Consider the following 27,721-nt stretch of genomic DNA (forward strand, 5'->3'; position numbering starts at 1 on the left):
CCTGCCATGAGTGGGAAAGTGCGGGGTACAAATGTAACAAAAAAATCCTCACACACAAAATCAAGCCATTGGGATGTAGGAGGAGTCCACATCCTTAGTAGACTGGCCACACAGACATCTCAGCAGAGCAGTGGACTTCATCTAAAAGCTCCCAGGTACACATCTCATCATTGTTCCCTTATATTGTATAGTGAGTCCTCTAAAACCCACCAAAAACCTACTGTACCCAACTGTACAACACTACAATAGCCCTCATGGCTGCAGGTGTCACCTATATGTTGGTACAGTAGATTTTTGGTGGGTTTTAGAGGGCTCACACTTTTTATCACAAGTGTAACAAAGTGGATTATAGGTCTCAGTCCCCCTTCTGTACAGAATTTAAGAAGTTAGCCCATTTAAATCTCAATCAGCATTTGAGCAAACAGACTTCTAGATTTTACATTTGTCTTTTTAACAATAAAATCGCAAGATAATGGATAAATTAATATGAATTTTATATATCTAGAAAACAAAAAATCCAGAACAGCAGCAAGGAACAGGCACCATGTCATCACAGCATGCTGGCTGGAACATACAATGGTGTAAACCAAGCAGACAAAGTGCATGTGGTTATCTACTTACTGCTATATTTTATTTATTATTTATATATTTATTGGGATTTATTAACTGCATTTATGAAGAGATTTATTGAAGGTGGTGTATTGTTGTAAAATAAAGTGTCAGAAAGGAAGGGGAAACCAGAGTCCCTACGGATCACTCCAAGAGCCAAAACGAAAGGGGGAAATAGGGATGGACTAATGGAGTTTACCCAAGGAACAAATCCAGCCAGGACTCGGAGTATAATTAAAGAATTTGACGTATCCAGAGGTTCAATATTTATTCTTATGCAGTTATTCTTTTTTGTGGAAAGTCTTTTTATAAGAATGTTTATAGCTTTTTTTTTCTGTAAAGCCACAAGGTGTAAAAACGTTTATGTATTTTATGTACAGATTTTGTCATTTTTTGTTTTAATCTGTTTTAATGTTATTAATTATTTTTATATTTATATATTGTTTTATTTTTGTTTGTAGAAATAACGACTCCTGAAGTAGGCATTCATTGCTGAAATATGGCTCTGTGTCGAGTCTTTTTATTGTATTGCACCTCGGGATATGTCCTCCCCCCTTTTCTTTTCTTTTTGGCTTGTAAAATGAGGTACAACAGAATTGAGCAATACTGTATCTTACCTGCTTTGGTGGACATCCTGGTACATGACTTGTAGTTGTTGGGCTGGTTGTTGTTGTTGGGCTGGTTGTTGTTGGAGTTGTTGTCGGGCTGGTTGTTGCAGTTGTTGGGTGAGTTGTTGACACACAAGGCCCCGGAAATCTTTCAATTTCACATGCTTTACTACACTTTGCATAGAAAATGCAACCAGATGCATCGGTTGTATTATAGATGGTTTCCCCTTTAACAAATGAAAGTCAGAGCTAAATTAAGAAGGTAGCAAAATGTGCATAAGATGAAAACAAAAGCACATACAAAAACCAATGCTTTTGTTGATCACTTATAGTTATACAGTTAAACACATATATCTGGTTTGATTAGAATTGAAATAAATAGGTATCACATGTGTTTATAAGTTAGCCAGCCAGGAACAGCCCAGTGGCACTGGCACTCAAATCCTTTCATATAAATGTTCTAAGGCAGGTGCAAATGCATGTATGCATTTTATTAGGGTAATTTTATAACAGAGCACCTAAGTTTCATTTTTCAATCATTGCACATATCAAAAAAAGTGTGCAATGATTGAAAAATTAAGTTGACATAGTAGAAGACATTTCGTTCTGTGGCAGTCCCACTACGAATTATGAGCACACTATAACAAACATTTTATGACTGTTTTCACATCTTGTAAATTTTGTTTGCTCTGTGGAATTATATTTTGTGTTGACACTGGTGAAGTTTCCCTTCAGAGTTTATCCTCTCATTAATATTTGTGGTTTGACCTATTTTGTACAGACACAAAGGCCATGTTCTCTCTAAACTATGCAGGAGTCCTCTACCCCTGTTCCTGCTAGCGGGGGGGGGGGGGGGGGGGGGGGGGGGGGGAGTGCTGCTTCAGTATCACATTTTCAACTGCTAGGGACAGGCAGATGTCTAGACATGTATTTTATAAAGTATGCACATACAACAGTACTCTATTCCCCCTAACCATACATTGTGTAAAGTATTTTATTTCACACATTTGATCCATAGGCCTCAAGACAGCCTGAGGTGAGCTTATTCAAACAATCAATAGCTGAATTAAAGAATACAATAAAAACCCATCTCTCCATTTGCCACTTACTCCCATAGCCCTACAGCTTCCCCCCACCCAGCCCCAACTTTAACAAGGTCCCTCAGCCCAATGACCGAAATGCCATGGTTTAACTTTTGTTCAGAAAGTAAGACAAAGTCTTTCCAACCAACTCTCCAATAGTGCATTCCATTTCTGTGGACACAAGCAGCTCCTCACAATTTCCCCATGTTTTTACATGCAGGAAATGTTTCATAAAGTTACTCCTAAAGACAGTGGTTTTCTGGCAGGGTGCCAAGGCAGGGAAAGCACATAGATATGCATATTTTACCTATGTGCCTTTTTAAAACAGGCTGCCAAACAAAGTTACACCTGCTCCGAAGCAGCTTTGTTTGTATATATACATGCCTGAAACTATCAGTGAGTAAGAGGTAGATGCACTAAACGTTTTTCATCGTTAAATGAGCCCTCAGGGAAGAATTTCCTATCCTTTCCATGCACTTAAGCCTATTTTCCGACGACAGTAGCAGCTAACGAAAACGGAATGGAGATGAGCAATAAGTGTGAAAACCCCATTGAAACGACATGCACTAACCTTTTCCGATTGCCTTTACGCAGGAAAAAGGCAGGAAAACTAACGAGAGGTCTGGACCTCTCGTTAGGACAGCTCTGTGCCAGGAAAAAGTGTTAAGTGAAAAAATAAACAAACTTTGAGCCAATCCCAGCGCATTAGCAGAGCTAAAAGCGCTGTGATTGGTCCAAAGGACCTCAGAAAACACATAAAAAATAAAAATAAAAAAAGGATCGGGAGGGGGCAAGGGCGCTCATCAGGAGCGTCCTGTACGGACGGCCTTGCCCCCCCCCCCGTTGCTCCCCACTTTCCGCCGCTCCCCCCACCCCGAAAAAGCAAACTTCTAGAAGCCCCTGCCCCCCTCCCTTCATCACTACTCTCTCACCTCAGCTCCGCCTCCCGACATCCTCCGTCCGTGCCCCGCCCCCTTTTGGGGTCGTCGCCGCCATTCCCCTCCTCCATCGGGCCCCCCTTCCTCTTACCGGGCCCGTGCAGCGCCTCTCTCCTCTGTCCGAAGGCGCTGCACGGGCAAGAAGAAAGCTGAATCAGCTGATGCCTGCCTTCGCGATGGCGCGTCTTTCTCCTTCTGCGCCCGCCCCTGTCTGACGTCAGTAACCTACGTAGGTTACCGACGTCAGAAAGGGGCGGGCCCAGCAGGAGAAAGACGCGCTATCGAAGCTGGGCAAAGGCAGGCATCAGGCTTTCTTCTTGCCCGTGCAGCGCCTTCGGACAGAGGAGAGAGGCGCTGCACGGGCCCGGTAAGAGGGAGGGGGGCCCGATGGAAGAGGGGAATGGTGGCGACGACCCCAAAAGGGGGCGGGGCACAGGACAGAGGATGTCGGGAGGCGGAGCTGAGGTGACAGAGTAGTGAGGAAGGGAGGGGGACCGGGGCAGCTAGCATTTTGCTTTTTCGGGGTAGGGGGAGCGGCGGAAAGTGGCGAGCAGCGGGGGGGGGGGCAAGGCCGTCCGTACAGGACGCTCCTGATGAGCGCCCTTGCCCCCTCCCGACCCTTTTTTTTTATTTTTGTTTTGATTTGATTTGGGAGCCATGTGCTTGTGATTTGACTGTGTTTTGACTGTTTGTGGCATGCGCAGAGCAGCTAACATAACGCTTGGCTGCTCTGCGCATGATTTGGGGGCCGATTAACGATGTGTATTGTGATTCTTTGGTACATTGTACGTTTCAATACCGATCTCAGCATGTGTGACTTTTTTTGTTGGTGCATTTTTCGTTATTTTAAAATCGTTAGGGACTTTAACGATTTAGATTTTTTTACGTTTGGTTGCTGCATCTGCCTCTAAGTGCCTAATTTTTAAGATATGTGTCGGGGTTCTTTTACAAAGGTGCACTAGCGTTTGTAGCACACATTAAACACTAGAGATGCTCATAAGAATACATGGGTGTTTCTAACATTTATCGTATGTTTAGTTTTAGCGCACGCTAAAAATGCTAGCACGTCTTTGTAAAAGGGACCCTAAGTGCTGGATCAGCCCCTCTCTCTGCCCCCAGGAGCACCTATGTGTATACTGCATAACAAAGATGGCATGTTTTCCTAGCATCCACTTTTATGCGTGTATACTGGCACAATTATATAAGCACCTTCTTGAGCATGCAAAACACTGTTCCAGCTGCTTTAATTGCTTACAGAACTGTCCCTAAAAGACAGTTGGTGTAATTGCTCACAGGTTTCAAACTTGTGTTAATTCCAATAGATTTTTTAAAGAAGAAATATATGTAAATTTTTACCCCCGATATTCAAAAGCATGTAACCAGCTAGGATTGGCACGCGGCCGGTTAAAAGCTCCATAACCAGATATCCACAAATTTTCAGAAGGACATGGCCTGCCATGATGCACGAAAATTCATGGTTTGCGGCTAGCCAGTAATAGCACACAATATAACGGGCTATCCGCCAATTTTCAGCAATAGTTTGGTGGCCATATTTGGCTGCATGAATACCAAGCCTATCTTTGGCCAGTTCAAACTTAACCGGCTGAATATCGGTTTGGCGAGTTAAGTTTGAACCAGCCAAAAATAAACTGGATAGTCAATGCTGGTCACCAGAAATGACCTGGCATTGAATATACGGGTTCAGCACTGACTGTGGGAGTTAGCCAGGCTAGCTCCCACAGTCTGAATAATTTTTAGAGCTGTCATACTGTTTGAGCTGTGGGGAGGCTTTTAAAACTATGACTCAATATTTAGCCCATGGTGGTCAGTGAATTTTAAGCTGCTGACAAATACAGCTAAACTAGGCTTGGATATTCAATGCCAGGCCATGTCTGGGCTCCAGTAGTGAATATCCAGGCATGCAAAATCACCTGCAAATTAACTAGGTATTCGATGATATTCAAACTGATGAAGTACAGCTGAATATGATGAAGTACAGCTGAATATTGACACATTGCCAGCTCATCAATATTTAACTGGGCGGAGCACAAGCAAGTCCTTGGGTACTTCTACTAATGGATTTTCCATTTGAAAGCTGCCTGGGGTAACAGTAGTTGGTTGCATCACCATTTTCTGTGGATACATCTTCCCTTCAAAGTAGCATACAAAATTTTGAAAATGAAAATTATTGGAATCTGTGTTAGTTGTTATCATGGCAGTCGCATCTATTAACTTCATAGATGCTGTGTTATTGTGCATATTAAATACAATGGGACTCATTTTCAAAACAAAAAAATGTCCAAAAAACATCACAAGATAGCAGAAGGACATTTTTCTCTCAATAGTGTTCAAGTTGCAATTTCTGACACCCCAATTTTAGATGTTTTGCTCCACAGTTTGTCCAAATTTCAAGGGGGTGTGTTGGGGGCATGTTTTGGGTGGAACATGGGTGGCACCAAAATATACACATTTTTACACAGTAATGGAACAAAATGAAAACACCTAGGGCCAAAATTAAGAACTAGACCTGTTTCTATCATGACTAAGTGACTACAAGGTGCCTTAAATAACCAAATGAACACTGGAGGGATTAAAGCATAACCCGTCCCTTGCTCCCCCCAGTGGTCACTGACCCCATCCCACCCCTAAGCATGTCCCAGGAGTACCTACTGGTCAGCGCAGTGGACTGTAGAGAAGGGGAGCCAGTCCTATATCCCACTCTAACTGGTACACTTGTAGTGAAAAGTGTGAGCCCTCCAAAACCCACCAAAAACTTACTGTACCTACATATAGGTGACACTTGCAGGCATAAGGGCTATTATAGCGATGTACAGTTGGGTAGAGTAGGTGTTTGGTGGGTTTTAGAGGGCTCACCATAAAATATAAGGGGGTAATGGTGAGATATATACCTGGGACCTTTCATGTGAGGTCCACTGCACTGACCTCAAGGGTGCCCTACTATATTGCTGAGATTTCTATGTAACCAGTCTACTAAGAATGCTGCCCCCCCCCATACATCCCAATGGTTTGTTTTTCTGAGTTTTTTTTTTCCTGAAAATAGTCTTACAAGATAGATGTACTGAGTGCAAAACTGTCTAGCAAATGGCCATTTTCAAAACAAAAAGCTAGACATTTTTCTGGTTTGAAAGTGGCCATGTTCACTACTGGATTTTTGGACATTTTTCACAAAATGTCCAAAATCGGATTTAGAAGTCATCTTGAAAATGCACCTCAATGTGTACTAACTTTGTACACATAGGCCTGCAAGAGGGTCTTCAAAAAGAAACTTCCATGGACTTCCCCCATTCCCCCACAACACACACACACACACACTTTGAAAATTCACTACTGGGTCTGCTCCATTGCTCTATATAGAATATTTAACCTTCATTTCTTCCAAGTGCAGAGTATAAGGAGTAAATCAGTGAAAAGCAGACCTAATGGGAGGGAGAGAGGATCAAAGTGGGGCTTCAGCATGTTCTGGAGGGGTGGGAAGGAGGGAGGGGGATTGGAGAGGGGCTTTGGAATATACTGAGGTGGAGAGAGGGAGGATTGAAGGAGGGGCTTTGGCATGTGCTAGTGGGGAGGAAGAGAGAGAGAGGATTGGAGGGGTGGGCTTCAGCATGTTCTGGGAGGAATGGGCGAGGGTTGTCACCATTTTAGGCCGGGATACAGAAGTATTCGACCGGTGCTTGGTTAACTCTCGCATAAAGTTAGGAACGTTTATTATTCAGACCTAACTTTATGTGGTTGCTAAGCCGGTTAGAGGGCTGAAAATCACCGCTAAGTAGCTAAGCTTCCACTGCACCATAACTCTGCCCCCAGACTGCCCACAAAATAGTCAATTTCAGATTGGATAGTTAGAGGGGATACTCAGCAGAACAGTCTGGTTAAACACGAAGAATATCCCCTGATAACCCCACATAAGTGATTTAAAAGGCCAGAAGCTACTCCTGGCCATTGAAATAGTTTTGAATATCTACTCAATTATTGAAATCATATAAATATACCAGTTAACATTTATTATATATAAACAGGTACTTACCAGGAGAAAAATAATGATCATGGACATGACAAAAGCAAGGTGTTGTAATCACAGGAGTAGTGTCTGCTATTATAGTTGATGGCATCGATGTTGTGACTGTTGTCTCTGATGTAAAAGGACTTGTGGTTGAGCAATGACTATAGTCATCACAACACAAAACTCTTATCTCATAGTTGTAGCACTGTTTGGATTTACCAATTTGATCTTGATTTTTGCACACCAGTCCAACAGACACATTACATGTTACAATTTGTCCAATTTCATCAATGCTTATGTCAGGGAAGTTCTCAGCCCTGCACTGTATATTTTGGGGTTTCTTGCAAATTGATTTTCCTGCTCCAATGATGTTGTTATAAGTTTCAGTATCTCCTCCTTTAGGTCCAGATGTTGGGAAATCAACATCAAACCATGTTGTCCAATTGCATTTTGGTACACAATGTATAGATGTTGTAGTTGGTTCTGGTCCTGTGGTTGTGGTAGGCTGTGTAGTTGTCAGGGTTGTTGTTTCTGTAGTAGTGCTGGTAGTGGGTGGGATTGTGACTGTGGATGTTGGAGTTGTTTCAGTAGTGGTAGTGGTGGGTGTTGGAGTACTTGTAATAATAGGTACAGGGGTAACAGTTGTTTCTGTAGTGGTGCTGGTAGTGGGTGGGATTGGGACTGTGGATGTTGGAATTGTTTCCGTAGTGGTGGTTGTTGGAGTAGTTGTAGTAATAGGTACAGTTTCTGTTGTTGAAGTGGTTGATGGAGTTGTTGTGACTGTTGTCTCTGTGGTTATAATAACAGGTGTAGTTTCTGTTGTTGAAGTAGTAGTTGGTGTAGTTGTTGTGACTGAAGTTGTAGAAGGACTTGTGGTTGAGCAATGACTATAGTCATCACAACACAAAACTCTTATCTCATAGTTGTAGCACTGTTTGGATTTACCAATTTGATCTTGATTTTTGCACACCAGTCCAACAGACACATTACATGTTACAATTTGTCCAATTTCATCAATGCTTATGTCAGGGAAGTTCTCAGCCCTGCACTGTATATTTTGGGGTTTCTTGCAAATTGATTTTCCTGCTCCAATGATGTTGTTATAAGTTTCAGTATCTCCTCCTTTAGGTCCAGATGTTGGGAAATCAACATCAAACCATGTTGTCCAATTGCATTTTGGTACACAATGTATAGATGTTGTAGTTGGTTCTGGTCCTGTGGTTGTGGTAGGCTGTGTAGTTGTCAGGGTTGTTGTTTCTGTAGTAGTGCTGGTAGTGGGTGGGATTGTGACTGTGGATGTTGGAGTTGTTTCAGTAGTGGTAGTGGTGGGTGTTGGAGTACTTGTAATAATAGGTACAGGGGTAACAGTTGTTTCTGTAGTGGTGCTGGTAGTGGGTGGGATTGGGACTGTGGATGTTGGAATTGTTTCCGTAGTGGTGGTTGTTGGAGTAGTTGTAGTAATAGGTACAGTTTCTGTTGTTGAAGTGGTTGATGGAGTTGTTGTGACTGTTGTCTCTGTGGTTATAATAACAGGTGTAGTTTCTGTTGTTGAAGTAGTAGTTGGTGTAGTTGTTGTGACTGAAGTTGTAGAAGGACTTGTGGTTGAGCAATGACTATAGTCATCACAACACAAAACTCTTATCTCATAGTTGTAGCACTGTTTGGATTTACCAATTTGATCTTGATTTTTGCACACCAGTCCAACAGACACATTACATGTTACAATTTGTCCAATTTCATCAATGCTTATGTCAGGGAAGTTCTCAGCCCTGCACTGTATATTTTGGGGTTTCTTGCAAATTGATTTTCCTGCTCCAATGATGTTGTTATAAGTTTCAGTATCTCCTCCTTTAGGTCCAGATGTTGGGAAATCAACATCAAACCATGTTGTCCAATTGCATTTTGGTACACAATGTATAGATGTTGTAGTTGGTTCTGGTCCTGTGGTTGTGGTAGGCTGTGTAGTTGTCAGGGTTGTTGTTTCTGTAGTAGTGCTGGTAGTGGGTGGGATTGTGACTGTGGATGTTGGAGTTGTTTCAGTAGTGGTAGTGGTGGGTGTTGGAGTACTTGTAATAATAGGTACAGGGGTAACAGTTGTTTCTGTAGTGGTGCTGGTAGTGGGTGGGATTGGGACTGTGGATGTTGGAATTGTTTCCGTAGTGGTGGTTGTTGGAGTAGTTGTAGTAATAGGTACAGTTTCTGTTGTTGAAGTGGTTGATGGAGTTGTTGTGACTGTTGTCTCTGTGGTTATAATAACAGGTGTAGTTTCTGTTGTTGAAGTAGTAGTTGGTGTAGTTGTTGTGACTGAAGTTGTAGAAGGACTTGTGGTTGAGCAATGACTATAGTCATCACAACACAAAACTCTTATCTCATAGTTGTAGCACTGTTTGGATTTACCAATTTGATCTTGATTTTTGCACACCAGTCCAACAGACACATTACATGTTACAATTTGTCCAATTTCATCAATGCTTATGTCAGGGAAGTTCTCAGCCCTGCACTGTATATTTTGGGGTTTCTTGCAAATTGATTTTCCTGCTCCAATGATGTTGTTATAAGTTTCAGTATCTCCTCCTTTAGGTCCAGATGTTGGGAAATCAACATCAAACCATGTTGTCCAATTGCATTTTGGTACACAATGTATAGATGTTGTAGTTGGTTCTGGTCCTGTGGTTGTGGTAGGCTGTGTAGTTGTCAGGGTTGTTGTTTCTGTAGTAGTGCTGGTAGTGGGTGGGATTGTGACTGTGGATGTTGGAGTTGTTTCAGTAGTGGTAGTGGTGGGTGTTGGAGTACTTGTAATAATAGGTACAGGGGTAACAGTTGTTTCTGTAGTGGTGCTGGTAGTGGGTGGGATTGGGACTGTGGATGTTGGAATTGTTTCCGTAGTGGTGGTTGTTGGAGTAGTTGTAGTAATAGGTACAGTTTCTGTTGTTGAAGTGGTTGATGGAGTTGTTGTGACTGTTGTCTCTGTGGTTATAATAACAGGTGTAGTTTCTGTTGTTGAAGTAGTAGTTGGTGTAGTTGTTGTGACTGAAGTTGTAGAAGGACTTGTGGTTGAGCAATGACTATAGTCATCACAACACAAAACTCTTATCTCATAGTTGTAGCACTGTTTGGATTTACCAATTTGATCTTGATTTTTGCACACCAGTCCAACAGACACATTACATGTTACAATTTGTCCAATTTCATCAATGCTTATGTCAGGGAAGTTCTCAGCCCTGCACTGTATATTTTGGGGTTTCTTGCAAATTGATTTTCCTGCTCCAATGATGTTGTTATAAGTTTCAGTATCTCCTCCTTTAGGTCCAGATGTTGGGAAATCAACATCAAACCATGTTGTCCAATTGCATTTTGGTACACAATGTATAGATGTTGTAGTTGGTTCTGGTCCTGTGGTTGTGGTAGGCTGTGTAGTTGTCAGGGTTGTTGTTTCTGTAGTAGTGCTGGTAGTGGGTGGGATTGTGACTGTGGATGTTGGAGTTGTTTCAGTAGTGGTAGTGGTGGGTGTTGGAGTACTTGTAATAATAGGTACAGGGGTAACAGTTGTTTCTGTAGTGGTGCTGGTAGTGGGTGGGATTGGGACTGTGGATGTTGGAATTGTTTCCGTAGTGGTGGTTGTTGGAGTAGTTGTAGTAATAGGTACAGTTTCTGTTGTTGAAGTGGTTGATGGAGTTGTTGTGACTGTTGTCTCTGTGGTTATAATAACAGGTGTAGTTTCTGTTGTTGAAGTAGTGGCTGGTATACTTGTTATAATAGTACTTGTTGTTGAGGGAGTTGTGTTAACTATTGTTGGTGTTGATGGTTTTTCTGTAGTGGTAGTTTCTGTGGTTATGGTTTTAACTGTTGTGGTTTTAGTAGGGGGTGTAGTTGTGTGAATAGATGTTGTTGTTTCAATTTTATGAGGTGTTGCTGGAGGAACTGTAGATTTTGGAGTTATTATAACGATACTTGATGTAGTTTCTTTGGTTGTAGTAGTTGTTGATGTTGTTGTGACCACTGGTATTGTCGTTTCAGTGGTTGTGGAACAATGACTATAGTCATTACAGCATAACACTTGTATTTGATAGTTGTAACACATCTGAAATTCACCAATTTGCTCTTGGTTTAGGCAAACAAGTCCAAATGATACATTGCACTGTACAATTTGTCCTATTTGGTCAATAGTTTTATTTGGGAACTTTTCTGCTCTGCAATGTATATCTTCAGGTTTTTCACAGATATTATTCCCTGCTGCTCGAATCTTTTCAAAGGTTTCAAAATCTCCTTCTGTGCTCCCCAAACCTGGTAGATCAACATCAAGCCACGGAGTCCATTTACATTTTGGCTGGCAAACTGATGTAGGTGTTGTGGTGTGGCTTGTAGATGTTTCTTTGAAAGGTGTTGAAGAGGCAATGGTAGTCTGAGGAGGTGTAGTTTCTGTGATTGGAGGTGTTGAACTAGGCAAGGTAGTTACTACTGTAGTTGTTGTAGGCATTAAAGTGCTCGTAGTTTTTGAAGGTGTACTGGTCGTTGTTGCAGGAATTTCAGTAGTTGTGATAGTTTCTGTTGTTGTGGTTGTTTCTACTGTAGTTGTTGTGGATGGTGTTGTGGTTGTTATTGTGGGTTTACTACATGGCACATAGCTGCAACATAAGATTTGAATCTCATAATTGTAGCAGATCGGTGGAAGCTGATCTTTGTTGTAGCATATCAGTCCAAAAGTTTTGTTACATTGTACATTTTGATCCAGCTCCTCTAGTGGTGTATAAGGAAATCTTTCCGCTCTGCATTTCACTTGCTTAGGAGTTTTGCAAACTTTATTTCCTTTGGCTCTTATATTTTCAAAAGTGTCAAAATCTCCATTTTCAAGTCCAGGATTTGGATAGCTGACATCATACCACTGAGACCATTTGCACAGTTCACGAACACATACTGTAGTTGTTGGTGCTGTTTGGAAGAAGAAGAAGAAATAACTTCAGTTTAACATAACCGTGAACGAGTTGCTATTATCACAACAGTTTCTGACTCATGTTATACCCACTCAGCATTACCAGCATTCAAAGATTGAACTCCAGTTAACTAAAATGTCATTTTATGATTTAGTACAAATAAATATTTGAAAATAAAATCATTACACTAGTCTTTTTGCAGCTCTTTTATCCACCTTATAGGAGGGTGCCTATGACAGTTCTGTAAAAATGTATTATGGGAGTAACTCCACTTGGGCACCCCAAGAATAGGTGATAGAAGGCTATTCTATAACACAACTAGGCACCTAATGTAACCATGTATTGAAATGCACCTACATTGATATCAGCCATAGAACTGGGATAGGTACAGGGGTCTTAATGGAGCAGTGACATGTTCTGTAGGTGGAAGCCATGCCTTTGCTCTATCCTTGTATACATCCCCTTACAAATATGCACTATGCATGATAGGCACATATTTACAGAATAGCAGTTAGGTGGCACACAGGCATATATGTGCGTATGTGCACACACACTTATATATACATATTAGTATCCAAAACATCACATATACAATTGGCATGTAAAAATGTGTCACATTCCTCTTTTATAGAGACCACCAGTGTAGCAATATAAAGTATAGCAAATATCCAGTGAATCACAAAATAAACACCAGATGTAATAAAAGTGTTTTATGGATCTAACAGAACCTCAGCGGTTCAGCTCACAGGAATATAACAGTAAAGACCTGGAAACTTACTTAAGAATCAGTGAGGAGGTGGGTGCTATAAGTCTCTAGGTCTTTAGTGTTGTATTCCTGTGAGTTGCACTGCTGAGGTTCTGTTAGATCCATAAAACACTTTATTACATCTGGTGTTTATTTTGTGATCATTCTTTTATAGAGACAACATTTTCCTTTATAAAATAGGTTCCCAGAACACTGGCATAGCCAGAAATTTCGAACAGGGGCTGTGAGGTATATGAATGCTCCTAAAATATAGGTGCATGTGTTGCATGTGCACCACCTGTCCTGTCAGACGTGCCCCTCCTCCCCGCCCATACCTTAAAATCTTCTCTGATCCAGTCTTTGCCCAGACAGCGGCAATGGCACTGGAGGGGCATTTTTGAAAGGGACGTCCAAGTTGCGATTTGGACGTCCTTGCAAAACAGCGAAATCCAGGGGCGTCCATCTTTTGTTTCAAAAATACCATCAGGGACATCCAAATCCTTAAATTTGGACGTCCCTAGATTTGGTCGTCCCTAGACATGGACATTTCTGACTTTCAGCGATTTTCGAAACCAAAGATGTCCATGTCAAAAACGTCCTAATGCAAGTCATTTGGGCGTGGGAGGAGCCAGCATTTGTAGTGCACTGGTCCCCCTGACATGCCAGGACACCAACCGGGCAGCCTAGGGGGCACTGCAGTGGACTTCATAAATTGCGCCCAGGAAGATAGCTCCCTTACCTTGTGTGCTGAACCTCCCAACCCCCCCCCCAAAACCCACTACCCACAACTGCACACCACTACCATAGCCCTTGTGGGTGAAGGGGGGCACCTATATATGGGTACAGTGGGTTTGTAATGAGTTTTGGAGAGCTTGCTGTTCCCTCAACAAATGTAACAGGAAGGGGGGTATGGGCCTGGGTCCGCCTGTCTGAAGTGCACTGCATTACTCACTAAAACTGCCCCAGGGACCTCCATGCACTGTTATGGACCTGAGTATGACATCTGAGGCTGGCATACAGGCTGGCACGACATATTTATAAAGATGTTTTTTGAGGGTGGGAGGGGATTAATGACCACTGGGGGAGTAACGGGAGGTCATCCCTGATTCTCTCCGGTGGTCTTGTGGTCATTTTGGGCACCTTTTTGTGCCTCAGTCGTAAGAAAAACAGCTCTGGGTGAAAACGTCCAAGTGTTCATCAGGGACGTCCTTGGTTTTTTTCGATTATGGGTCAAGGACGTCCAAGTGTTAGGCACGCCCAAGTCCCGCCTTCGCTACGCCTCTGACACACCCCTTTGAACTTTGGCCGTCCTTGCGACGGAGTGCAGTTGGAGACGTCCTAAATTGGGTTTCGATTATACCGATTTGGATGTCCCTGGGAGAAGGACGTCCATCTTCCGTTTTATGTTGAAAGATGGACATCCTTCTCTTTCGAAAATGAGCCCAATAAGCTGCCTGTGGCCTGTACTGGGACTTCCTCTGTGAACTGTCCCGCCCTTCACAAAACAGGAAGTTGTGTTAGAAGGAGCGGGATGGTTCACACAGAAAGTCCCGGTGTAGGCCACAGGCAGCCAATGAGTGCCGCTGCCGCAGCCCGGGCAAAGACTGAAACAGAGATGATTTTAAGGTATGGGCAGAGAGGGGGGCACGTCTGACAGGTGGTGCACATGCAACACATGCACCTGTATTTTAGGAGCATTCATATACCTCACAGCACAGTCCCAGCTGCACCCAAGCGAACCAGCATGGCTGTTTGTGGATCAAATAGAAGTATGTGTTCTCTTGTTCAGACTCATGCATGTGTAAACACTGCATAATTCTATTTGAGTCATTTCTGCATGTAAAACATGCTTTACATGTGAAAATGATTTATCAAATAGCCCCTCTAATGCACAATATATATTCATATGTGATGCAAACTTTATCTGCCTCAGCGAGATGAAAATCTGAGTTGGCTATGATCAGACCTGAATGAAACATTTACAAGTTTACAAAGATCAATTAGAAAATTAAGCCATCCTGTCTCCAATTTTGTGGATTTATGCTACCCTAAAATATCTCAGACTAATACCCACTGAAGCTATTCAAATTAATTTATTTAAGCCTGGGGCTGCATTTATTTTCATTTTGTTTGTTACACATGTAAATACAGCATATGTACATAGAAAACATCCGGTCGATATTGAGCCCATGGTGGTCGGTGGTTTTATTTTGTTTTTTTTTAAACACTGGTCACTGCAGGCATAAATATTCAGATACTCAGTAGCAGTATCTGGAGAGTGGCTGCTTCTCCATATATGAATACGACAGTGTGTGTCCAGCACTAACCAAATATTCAGGCACTACCTGGATAGCTTATGTGGATATATTTAGGGTGGGTTTTATTTTGCTCTTCTTATTACTTAATGTTCTCTCCAACTGCACTGCTACCAGTTGGGGGGGGGGGGGGTGATGCTTCAATACTGTGTTTTCAATCACAAAGGACAGGCAGGTTCTCTGGAATCCTGCACAACTTGGCTGTCCCTTGTAATTGAAAATGTGATATTGAAACAGCACCCCCCCCCCCTCCCCATTGGCAGCAATGTGGTTGGAGGACTCCTGCACAGCTTAGAGGGAACAAAGATCTGTAGTGCCACTGAAAATTGCATCTATCCAGAAAACACTAGTTTCCACCCCGGCTGTACCCCAGGATGATCCTAGAGCTGGTGTAACTGAGGGTGCCCAAATGCAGCAAGAGTGCGTATAACTTACAGTATTCTGTAAGTTACGTAACTGGGAATCCTGCCCATGCTCCACCTACATACATGCTACCTTATCCCCTGATTGAATAAACCTTGCTAAACAATGTGCATGCAAATTAAATAATGACCTAATTAGTGACAATAATTGGCTTTTTAACAAGCAATTATTGGCCCTAATTCGATTTAATTGGGTGTTATGTGCATAAAATTAGGCCCGAGATTGAGCCTAAAATTTACGTATGGCCCAAAAAGGGGGCATGAAATTGGAACAGTCAAGGGTGTTTCAGGGCGGAATGGAGGCATGGTTTTGAGTTATGTGCATAATTACAGAATAAAGGTGCTCTATGCATAAATTTAGGCATGGATATTTGCACCATGATTTTGCTGGCACAATGGTCGTACCTAAATTTAGGAGTAACCATAATGCTTAAGCACTATTCTATAAACCTTGCTGAACTTTAGGCATGGCTTTTAGAATACTAGCTGTATAGTACTTGCTCACAATTTTATTGAATAGTACTTAGGGTGCTTATATGCTAAGTGCTACTTTTCTTTGCATTTACGCACACAGAGCGTGCTTTATTGTGCATACCTTGTAGTAGAATTACCCTTCATGGATGTGTGCATACTATTTATGCATGAATTCAGTTATAAAATTACCCCAAAATGTTTATATTTATGTGGTCAAATGTATGTGTTTTATGAACTTATGTGCATATTTTTAAATCCACTTAATGCAGCTAACCTCTTTTTTTTAATCACAATTAAGATCTTGCTAAGCTACCCTTAAATTTCACCTGTGAGTTCCATTTTACCTGGAATTGAAATATCCAGGATGAGACGTGCTCAATTCCAGTTTTTTAAAATCCCTGCAGGAGTGCAATGGGAACAGCCAGTTTACAAATCTACACATGGGAAAATCAATGGAGGACACCCGGCAACTTACATGTATAAAAGTCAGCACTTACACATATGTGTCAGCCATTTTGCAGACCTGAACATCTAATTTTTGCTAATTAACTATAGAGGTGACAGTCTTTAGTTAGGTTCAATTTGGAGGGGAAAGTAAATAACAGGGGGGATTATGGAAGATATCTCTCCTAATCCCTTCCATAGAGGATTGGCCGAAACAAGCATTTGGATGTTAGGTGACTCATGACTGATACAGTTTGTTGATGAAGTTTCTCACTTCGAAGGTAATTGTCTCTATAAGGCACAATGATGTAATAGTAGTAAGTGAGGTATTGTTTTGTATTTTATATTATTGTTTGTTTTTAAGTTCAATTTTATCTTTGTTATGGATGTTCGCCGCCAAGTATGATAGGATTGTGCGGCTAATAAATATTTTAAATAAATAAGAAATCGATAGGTGCCAGGGAGCAACTGTAAATGCTGATGTTGAAATATTAGGTCATTCTTGTTATACACTGCCTTGATCCCCCCCCCCCCCTCTTTTTTATAAAGCCGCTGTGCGGTAATGTCAACACAGCCCATTCACTTTCAATGGGCTGTGTTGGCATTATCGCACTGGCAGCCGTTAGCGCAGCTTTGCAAACGGGGGAGGTAGAGTGAATTTCTTCAAAAAGAGGGTAAATAAATCTTAATAATAAATACATAAATGTGAATTCCTTTTCTGAAATGGGGAATACACATGTAGATCTTTGACCTGCCCAGACCAAACCTAAATGACACCCCAACAAATCTTCTGACAATTTCTACATTTTTCCCCAGATTCTATATATGGTGCCCAAAATTACATGCCCAAGTTGTGCACGTATCTTAATTGAGTAACGAGACATTAACTAGCAATAATTGGGCGCTAACCACCAATTATTGCAGTTAATGGCCTCCTAATCTTAAAGATCCATGTGCAAATCTTTTGGTGTGCAACTGAAAAGGGGGCATGGTCATGGGAGGGGCATGGGCAGGTCAGGGGCATTCACTAAAGATACACACACTATTATAGAATTTGGGGGATCCATGCCTAACTTATGTGCCAGGATTTACACCGGGTTTCAGCCTGTGTAAATCCTTGCACTCAAAGTTTGTCACAGAAATCATTTCTAAACATTATTCTATACACAACATGCAACTCGGAGCGCCACTTCTAGAATAGCACTCTGCACGGATTTTTTTGGCAACCAAATTTGGGCCCTATTTACTGAATCTAGTCCTTTATGAACATCCACGTGTAAATTTGAGTCCTTCATTTACAAATGCATACTGTTTACACATATACCCCTAAATCTATAAAAAGTGCTCAAAATTGCACATGCAAAGCTAATTAGTGCCAATAATTGGAGCTGACATATATGCATATAAATTTAGGTGCGTGATCCATGCCTAAATTTTATGTGTGGCCCAAAATAGGATGATCATTGGCGTATTGGGCGTAGTTTTGAGTTATGTGCATAATTACAGAATATGGGGCTCCACACATAAATTTAGGTGTGGGCATTTGCACCACCTAAGTTTACATGTGACCCCTGGGCATAAGTGCTATTCTATAAACCGCGTCTACCTTTATGCATGGTTTATAGAATAAGGCTTTTATTCTATGGCATTTTTTGTGGCGCCATGAATAGAAATCCCCCCCCCATAGGTTCTGGGTTTTCCACATGTAAGATAATGGTCTCTATGTTTAACTATATGGAATGCTTACATATGTCACAACAATTTAAAAAAATGGAAACATACTTGTTGTGGTAACTGGTGAACTTGGAGAGGTAGTTGTGAAATGGAATGTTGTAGTCGGTGCTGTAGTAGTACACGGTGAAACTGATCTTTCAATTTTCCCATCCGCACCACAAATTGCACTGATGCATCCTCCAATACCATCTGTAGTGTTGTAGATGACATCATGGTACTTATATATCTTCCCCTCATATTCACACTGACAGGCTGCAAGTCATAAACAGCAGAATGGTGGTGAGAAGTGTACATTCAGGAGCTCACAGTTTTCAGAATATTTCATAAACAAACTATTCTAATGTCATACCTGTAACATCATTGTTGCACTTAATACCTTCCACTGTGCATAAGCTAAATAAAAGAAAGAAAAAAGTATTTAACAAACAAAAAGATTAATTTAATGTTATTTTTCACTCCTGAATCAGGTGCTAAATGTCAATTATTTATTTATAGAAATGTGATTGCCTGCTTCTCCCACATGCATCAAAGTGATGTACAATTACAAATTCTAACAAGCTTTGTTCTTACATAATTAAGACAACTGCACAAAAAACTGAATTTTAAGTAATATTCCAGATTTTTCTTATAATAAGGGGAACTCGTGGATCAGGCCAGTGGGGGATCTGGCTTTGATCCCTAAAATTGATATTTTATTCTTTAGGTTTGAGAAACTGAGGGTGTTAGAAATGCTGCAACCCCTTGGAAGAAAAATGTCCCAGCCATTTTCCAATGGCCACAACTGCAATCTTCTGAAAGGAGCTCTGTTACCTGCAGCTTCGCCAGAGATTGTAGCTGCAGTGGTGGGCAAAGTGAGTTGGGAAGAAATATGGGAAAAATATCTCTGAGCATTTGCTTATACAGACTCCCTCCACTATAACCCCTAACCTAGCTGGAACCCAAAAGAGCAAAATTGCCCAGACAAAGTAAGACATGTAAGAAAGAAAAAGGAAATCTTTGAAAGTTCCCTATAAAAGAGAGGAATCAGTTATAAATCGCAGGCTGGATTTTCAGCTTGCACAGTGATTATATTAATTTAAATACTGTGTAGGTTGCAGTGCTGAATATATGGGTATTGTAGTTCTTCTATTCAAGAGACCTTAACTAAATATGTAAGTTATCCAAACAGCGGCTGAATTTCACCTCTCTCCCAATATTTTTTCTTCTCACTCTTACTCTGTCCCAAACCCTGCCCCATGATCACACAGAAATATCTGGCCATTCAGTCTGATTTTCAGCCTGACACTTTCCAAATGAAACACACAGCTGCCAGTGAATATCTAACTTCTTTTCAATATCAGCGTGTATAACCTCTGTACTAAATGGTAGATGAGCAAGTGATCCAGCTGTCATCTGATGCCTTCCTCCAGTGGCCATAAGATGCACCATGTTACTCAATTTCAGCTGCTTCCAGCTAAGGCATCAGTACATCACTCATGTACATATGATTGGAAGGATGGTCAAGGCTGTGATCAATAGTGTCTACTATGCAATAATAGCTTTCAACATTATAAATAAGATATAGATTTAGAAGGTTGCCCTACGTTATCCAGATTGCTGACTGAATATTGCCACTGTCAGCATAAGCTCTGGTGCTAGTCATCTTATCTGGATATTCAGCGCTGGCCACTATCCAGAAAGTGGTGCTGAATATCCAGATATTTTTTGACTGCTGTAGTCACCCAATAGAGTACATTTTGCCCTAGGCACAGAGAAAAAAAAAGATTTCTTTACAATAAGTTCTGAAAGTTGAATACATTTAAAAGCTGGAACAAATCAGGACACCACAAAAATCACTAAGCTCCAGAAGAAAGATTGCTTTCAATCTTATAATCTTTGTACAGAGTCTTTGGGGTACATGGGAGATGCAAAGATAGATTGGGGCATGCGGACTCTAGTCCTAATTGTAAACTTTCACCAAATATATTAAATAGAAATGAAGTATCAGCTTTCAAAGCAGAATATTACAGACATTCCTGCAGATGTATAAGAAGATAAGAACAGCCATACTGGGTCAGACCAATGGTCCATCTAGCCCAGGATCCTGCTTCCAAAAATGGCCAATCCAGGTACTTGCAAGTTTGTATATAGAGCTCTTTCTGAAATCAAACATACCAGGACTGGCAGTTCTCAGTTGTGGGAACCTTTGCGCCTTGCTTGTAGTGGTTGCCTTCATCATCATAGCAGCCGCATCTGTCAACACATTTCATTTCATCCTCATCAAAGAGAGGCAAGTTTGATGGGCAGCTTGGATAGCATCCTAAGAGCAATGGAGAAACCAGGTTTAAAAGAAGCATTAAAAAAATACTTTAAAATATCAGTGCAGACAAAAATTCTGTCTTTGAAAAGCTGGTTCACATGAATAATAACTCTGTATCATGCCATAAAATTGTATAGTGGAAAACAAAACAGCAGATCAATATAACATCCAAAGATTTTATTAATGATACCAGAATAATGCATTATTCTGGTATCATTAATAACATATTTGGATGTTATATTAATAAAATCTTTGGATGTTATATTGATCTGCTGTTTTGTTTTCCACGTTGGAATTTGCAGATCATTTGCCTTGTTGTTTTCTGGGATAAAATTGTATAGGCCAATTTTCAAAAGGTCTAGGTGCCCAACTTATTCACTAGACATTTTACATTTGAAAATTTGCCAGCTCTAAACATCTCAGTTAGGAACCTTAAATAGAAGCAGGGCCAGATGCCAGGCCAAAGGTGGCAGAATTAATCTAAGACAGCTCAAAGCAGACGTAACTTAGAAGGACTCAGTTTAAGGCACTTAAAATCACAGATGCCTATATTCAGAATAATATTTTAGGCACCTATACTTGGCTGGCATGTACATATGTAAATCTTTAGAATATCTGCATATTTGTGTGTATATATGCCGATATGCCCCCTATGCACTATTCTATATCTGCTCGCATATCTCTGATATGTGCAGTTTGTAGGTGGGCATAAACATGGGCGACATCTGGGTGGAACATCTAGGTGGAACATCTGGAAGGCCCTGGATTTTGAATACAGTCTGTCCATCTCTTGCTATAGCTTGTCAAAATGTATTATTGGCCTGGAAAGACAGCTCTGTTTTGAATGTCATGTTCTAATAGAATTCAGTGTCCCTTTGTAAAGTATGAGACTGCGGCTGTATCGTTTCCTTTCTACATAGGACAAGCCACTCCTCTCCCAGCTGTATCTATTGCTGAATGCTCCTTACTTTTCTCCCTGCTATCTAGCTTTGGGCAACCCCTCCCCACACACGTGGGTGCTGTATGCTGGTTATTGTTTTCAATAATATTGGTAGTGGGCTCTTACTTTTGTATACTGTTTTATGTTTTACTTGTATGGAAAATGTTTTTAAAAATCTTTTGAACTTGGAAAGGAGAAGGTAGAAAAGTGAGACAAATGTCGCAGATAATCTAATGTTGTTTTACCTTCTAAACCTGACAATTCATTAGTGCATTTTCCACTGGGATTTCTGCAGGTCTTCAGACAGGGAGCTCCACAGGGCTTGTAGTGCCACTCACATTCTCCAGCGGGGTTGTAGTAATCACAGAACAGCGCTTAAGAAGAAAGGAAAACAAATTATCAGGTATGTCTGGGTGTAAAGGTCTTTAAACAATGTGTGATTCATTATTTTGAAGGATACTTTAATTACATTATTTCACTAATTCCTGATACACATGAAACTAGGAGACACTGAACATATTCCGGTTAATACTTACACCAAAATGGGATAAGTTACATCTGGATATTCAGTGCCAGCCTATGCTGACTATAGGCATGGAATAAATGGATGAATAAAATATATTTCAAAATAAAATAAAATAAGCTTAATACTGGCACCTTTTAGGACTTCTCACATAGACTATCTGTTTTAAATTTACCCCCATAATTAATAATAGGTCAAATATAGCAGTAATTTGTGTTAAATTGTAAGCTAGTAAATGAGAACCCAAAAGTAGAAAACCATTTTCTCTCAGTAGCTACAAGATGTTTTATGGTAGAGTACTCACGACAGATTGTAGGTGTTCTCCAGGAGATACAAATGTTAGCTTCTCCACAGGCCTGAGCATAGGATGCTACTGCTGTACAGAAACATTCACAGTCTCCACCGGTGTCACAGGCACAGGCATCGGTCACACAAGAATCATAATATTTTCCTGGGTCCACCTGTGGGCAGATGGAAACAAACGTTGGAGGGCATGGATGTCCAGGCAACAGCTATACTGGTACTAGTAGCTATTTTGAATACTGTAAAATTATGTAGTTAAACATGGAAAGGGAAGGGTGTTGATGGTGAGATAAAGATGTGCTTATCTACCCAAAAGGATGATGGTGCAAAAATTGTCCTAGATAAAGATTGATATTTTGCACTATGTTGATCACTGTTCCCTCTATGCTCAGCGGGTATCCTCCACCAACAGTCCTGCCAGTAGAGGGTGCTGTTTCACTATCACATTTTCAATAGTGAGGAGCAGGCAAGCTCTGCAGGACTCCAGGGAACCAGCCTGTCCCTAGCAATTGAAAACACAATATTGAAGCACCATCCCCTACTGGTAGCAATGTAGTTGGAGGACTCCCACTCAGCTTAGAGGCAATAATGAGCTGGAGACAATTCTATGTGGATGCCTCGGTGCCCGATGCCGCACGGTGAGAGCTTATTCTCTAACCGCACCTGGGTGAGCATTATAGAATACTAGTTTAACCCGGCATCAGCACACCTTACATTGAAGCTCTTGCAGTTACATCAGCCATTCACCTGGTATAAACTGCAGATGCCCAAATGTGGCGTGGGGGTGCGTAATATTGTGTAAGTGGCAGCCTCATCCATTCCCCTCCTATGCTCCACCCATGTGAACTCCCCCTTGCATTCACATGTTATAGTCCTTATTCTATAAAGGCAATGTTCCTAAATTTACGCTCCTAAAATTTATGCTCCTAAATTATGAACATACTCTATGCTCCAAAATAGATTATGATTGTAATTTTGGAGCATAAATTTAGGAGCGTAAATTATGCTCATAAATTAGGAGCATAAATTTAGGAGTGTAAATTTAGGAGCATAACCTTTATAGAATAAGGCCCTATACCACTTACGCATGACCTTAAAGTGAACACTTATGTACTCAAGTGGCATATCAATGTGAGCTCCCAGTTATTGAATTGCCCTTCACATGGTTGGCAGCTGGGATATATCTTTAGCAGGATGGACGGGAAATAAATGGAGAGTCTGGATGGAATAGTTGACCTTGTTCTACTGTTATCTACTAATGGAGAGCTATTCAATGGAAGCAGCCATTGCATAAATTTAAACCCCAGCATTTAAATAAATACATATATTCACTGTTGATACATGCATAGTTTGCGATGCTGAATGTACTTGTAATATAGTCAATGCTGCTGCCATTATCCTTTTATAGTTTAGGCCTGATATACAACTGGTTTATCTGGTCAGTGGCTGAAAATTGCCACTATCTGAATAATTTCCATGGCCTGGTCTCACTCACCTAAATCCAACCCCTCAATATCCAGACAACATCAGGCCAATTGGATAGATTTTTGGCCTGATGCTATCTGTACAGTAGCCAAAAATCTACAGATTTTCACGGTGAATGCAGACCTCTATTTTCAAACCAAAATTGAGGAACATAATATCAACTGAAAATAGGCTCCTAACTTAAGCATCTAAGTTGACACTTACAGCCATCTTTGAATATTGGCCTATATGTTACTAAGAAGTAGGTGTGTGTGTGGAAAAAATGTTCATCCCAATATTTTAAATGATTTAACCAAGAAGGAGAGGCTCCTGCTTGGTTATATTCAGCAGCCCTTAACAACAGAGTACCACTGAATATCTGCTCTGACTGCCATGGCACTATCCGGTTCACGAGCTGGGGTGGTCCAATGGAGTCGGGGTGGACCCAGAAGTTATCCAGTTGCTGTCAATATTCAGTGCCGGTATCTGGATAACTAACCAGACATGTTGGGCTGCACAAAAGGCAGTCCTAACCATTGTTCCCTCTAAGCTGAGTGGGAGTCCTTCATCCAGGGGCGTAGCCAGACTTCGTGGTGGGAGGGGGCCAGAGCCCGAGGTGGGGGCACATTTTGTTCTGCCAACCCCGCCACCTCCCCGCCACCCCCCCACCGCCTTGCCACCCTGACGCTCCCCACACACTGCTGCCACAAATACCTTGGCTGGTGGAGGTCCCCAACCCCCACCAGCTGAAGCCTTCGTCCAGCGCCGGTCTCCGGTGCCACTGAGTTGCCTGACCTGCTCTCTCTTCCCCTCATGTCCTGCACACTCCTTTTAGTGAAATTGACCATGCTCAGTTTCACTAAAAGGAGCGTGCCGGACATGAGGAAAAAAGAGGGCAGGTCAGGCAATGTGGTGGCGCCGGAGACCGGCGCTGAAAGAAAACCAGGCCCCTGTGTCCCCACTTAGCTACGCCACTGCCTCCATCTACAATCTTGCCAGTGGGAGGTGCTGTTTCACTACCACATTTTCAATAGTAAGGGACAGATAAGCTCTGCAGGACTCCAGGGAACCTGTCTGTCCCTAGTGATTACAAATACAATATTGAAGCATTACTCCCTACTAGTAGAGGAGTGTGGTAGCAAATCAATTGGAGAACACCCACTCAGCTTAGAGGGAACAGTGTTCCTAACTGTGCTCAATTAGCTATTCCAATACAGCACTGAATATCACCAATATCTGGATAACCTCCAGAAGCCACCAAACATTGATATTTAGTGCCAGTGCCACTACTGAATATACCAATCTAATTTAGCCAGTGGTGGTCAGTGCTTAATGAAACGCTGATGCCACTAAGTTTTTGCTGCAGTCTAATAATCCTGATTCTTTATTGGATCATATTCAGGTTAAACAATCATTGATATGGTCAAAGTTAAGACTATTGTAATTTAATTTTTCTGGGAAGTTTGAAGCATAGGTTAAAAAGGCTTCAGACAATACAGAATACTGCAGTGCTTTGATCTTCTCATTGAGAAATCGGTTGAGATCTCAGGTTACTTTGTACAATTGAACTGGTTTCCGATAGAGGCCAGAGTTTTAAGTTTGTTTGTTTTTTATTTAAAATTTTAGATGGGGGTGCATCAGAATATATGTTGGATAATTTTCAGTTCACAGCTCTTTCCAGGAATAGGAGAACTACTAATAATTATCTCCTTTTAATTTCTCTTCTGCTAAAGGTTGTAAGAGATTGAAAATTCATGAATCATTGTTGGCATATCAAGTCCCTAAACTTCAACAACAATTTTCAATATGTTTTACTCAATCTGATTCCTATGCTTTATTTAGGAGGAATCTCAAAACTTTCCCTTTTTCAGAAGTTTGTCTTGTTAAATAATTAGAGTAACTGGATTGTTGTTTAATTCTACTTTTGTAATTCCTGGGAGGTCGTCCTGGTCTCTTGATGAAAGTGTGAACTGCATTGAACTTTACGGTTATAGTAGTATATACATATCACTGTTATGTTATTGGGCCTACTGTTTCCTGTGGTTTTGTTTCAGATTTATATTTATTTTTATTTGTTACATTTCTATCCCACATTTTCCCACCTATTTGTAGGCTCAATGTGGCTTACATAGTACCGGAGCGGCGTTTGCAGGCTCCAGTGTGAACAAATGCATAGTGATATTGTGGCAAGATAAAGTTCACGTGGCATAGTCACATTAGGGAATTGTAAAGCGGAAGAGTTGTGTCATGTCCATTACGTTCTTTAGTTTTGTTGCGTTGCGGAGATCAGGCATTTAAGTTGGATCAGTAAGGTATGCCTTTTTAAACAGGTAGGTTTTTAGTGTTTTACGGAAGTTTAGATATCATGTGTTTCATTTCATTTTGACTTTAGTGTAGACTTTTTTATTGGAATGCATATATTTTACCCAATTTTGTCTATTTCCGATCTGACGAAGAAGGGCAACCTTCAAAAGCTAATCAAGAAATGTATTAAGTTATGTCCAATAAAAAAGGTATCATCTTATTTTCTTTTCCATGTTTTATTTTATTTTATTTCTATTGATAACTACTACTACTACTATTTAGCTTTTCTATAGCGCTACAAAGTGTACGCAGCGCTGCACAAACATAGAAGAAAGACAGTACTTGCTCAAAGAGCTTACAATCTAGTAGACCAAAAATAAAGCAAACAAATCAATTGATGTGAACGGGAAGGAAGAGAGGAGGGTAGGTGGAGGTGAGTGGATACAAGTGGTTACGAGTCAAAAGCAATGTTAAAGAGGTGGGCTTTCAATCTAGATAACCTTAAGAGTGGACTAACACGGCTACCACACTCGTCTATTATGTAGGATGAAATGACATTTTAGATGGAAAATAGCACTGAACGCTATAACAAGTACCATTCATGTTTCAAAATCACAGCACATCCTTAGTATGAAGTGTTAAATCAGAGTCATTGCAGTTTCCATTAGTTATGTTCAACTTTATCCTTTTCCTGAGGATAGAATGAACCATACCTGAGGGTGGCAGGCAGCAAAAACTTCACTGTTAATGATGCTGCACTGCTTCTGTGCCCAGGACTTCCGGTAAGGGTTTGCAGTGCATGGATCCTTTGTTTCACTGGCATCTGGGCAGGTAGGGGAGAACTTCCAGCTGTTTCCAAACTCTATCACATCGCTGACCACAGACTGACTCCTGGTGGTGAAGTCATTCATTGCATTTCCATCGTAGTTCCCGCAGAGGCCACAGACCTTTCCCTACAAAATTAAAATTGAGTTCAATATTTAGTAAGGGGAGCAGGTTTGCAAGTGCATCAGAGCCAGTGGCATATCTGATTTTTGAACGCTCAACATGAGTCTTTGGCTGTTCAGTGCTGATTGTACCTAAAAACAACTCATGTATAAAATGAGGGATTAAAACAGAGAAATAAATAGAAACTTCAGTATGGACCTTCTTCTCATCTCTCTAACCTACTCTCAATGAAGAGCATAGGTATCAGAATGGTGTGGGCCACTGGTGCTGTGGCCCCCACCAATATTTTGCTAGCTAAGCGTCAACAAGTAGAGAGCTTGGGGGTGAGACAAGAAATTGATTTTTTTTTACCTTTCCAACCAAAAAGGATCATGGTAAAGGGTCATGGATTTGATATACCACTTTCTATGGTACAACAAAAGTGGTTCACATATAGGCAGGTACTTTCTCTGTCCCTTGGAGGCTCACAATCTAAGTTTTGTACCTGAGGCAGTGGAGGGTTAAGTGACTTGCCTAGGGTCACAAGGAGCTGCAGTGGAAATCAAACCTGGTACCCCATCTTCTCAGTCCAAAATTGCTCTGCTGCCCCAGCTCATTGAATGCATATCCCTAATCTT

The 27,721-nt window shown here is 41.1% G+C and overlaps 1 protein-coding gene across 1 annotated transcript in view; it reads right to left on the bottom strand.

Annotated features, from left to right (window-relative positions):
- The window catches only part of MUC5AC (mucin 5AC, oligomeric mucus/gel-forming), a gene marked incomplete at its 3' end in the record, with an annotated part of 113,041 nt that overhangs the window by 33,467 nt on the left and 51,853 nt on the right, over positions 1 to 27,721 (bottom strand). Inside the window, exons 25-32 of the mRNA XM_030201245.1 lie at positions 26,870 to 27,109; positions 22,390 to 22,546; positions 21,808 to 21,936; positions 20,478 to 20,622; positions 18,673 to 18,716; positions 18,372 to 18,575; positions 7,283 to 12,187; positions 1,227 to 1,444 (exon numbers count right to left, since the gene is read on the bottom strand). Of these exons, the coding sequence (XP_030057105.1) occupies positions 1,227 to 1,444; positions 7,283 to 12,187; positions 18,372 to 18,575; positions 18,673 to 18,716; positions 20,478 to 20,622; positions 21,808 to 21,936; positions 22,390 to 22,546; positions 26,870 to 27,109 (6,042 nt within the window). The remainder of the gene's footprint in view (positions 1 to 1,226; positions 1,445 to 7,282; positions 12,188 to 18,371; positions 18,576 to 18,672; positions 18,717 to 20,477; positions 20,623 to 21,807; positions 21,937 to 22,389; positions 22,547 to 26,869; positions 27,110 to 27,721) is intronic.

Source organism: Microcaecilia unicolor, chromosome 4, assembly GCF_901765095.1.
Source record: "Microcaecilia unicolor chromosome 4, aMicUni1.1, whole genome shotgun sequence".
Classification (NCBI taxonomy): domain Eukaryota; kingdom Metazoa; phylum Chordata; class Amphibia; order Gymnophiona; family Siphonopidae; genus Microcaecilia; species Microcaecilia unicolor.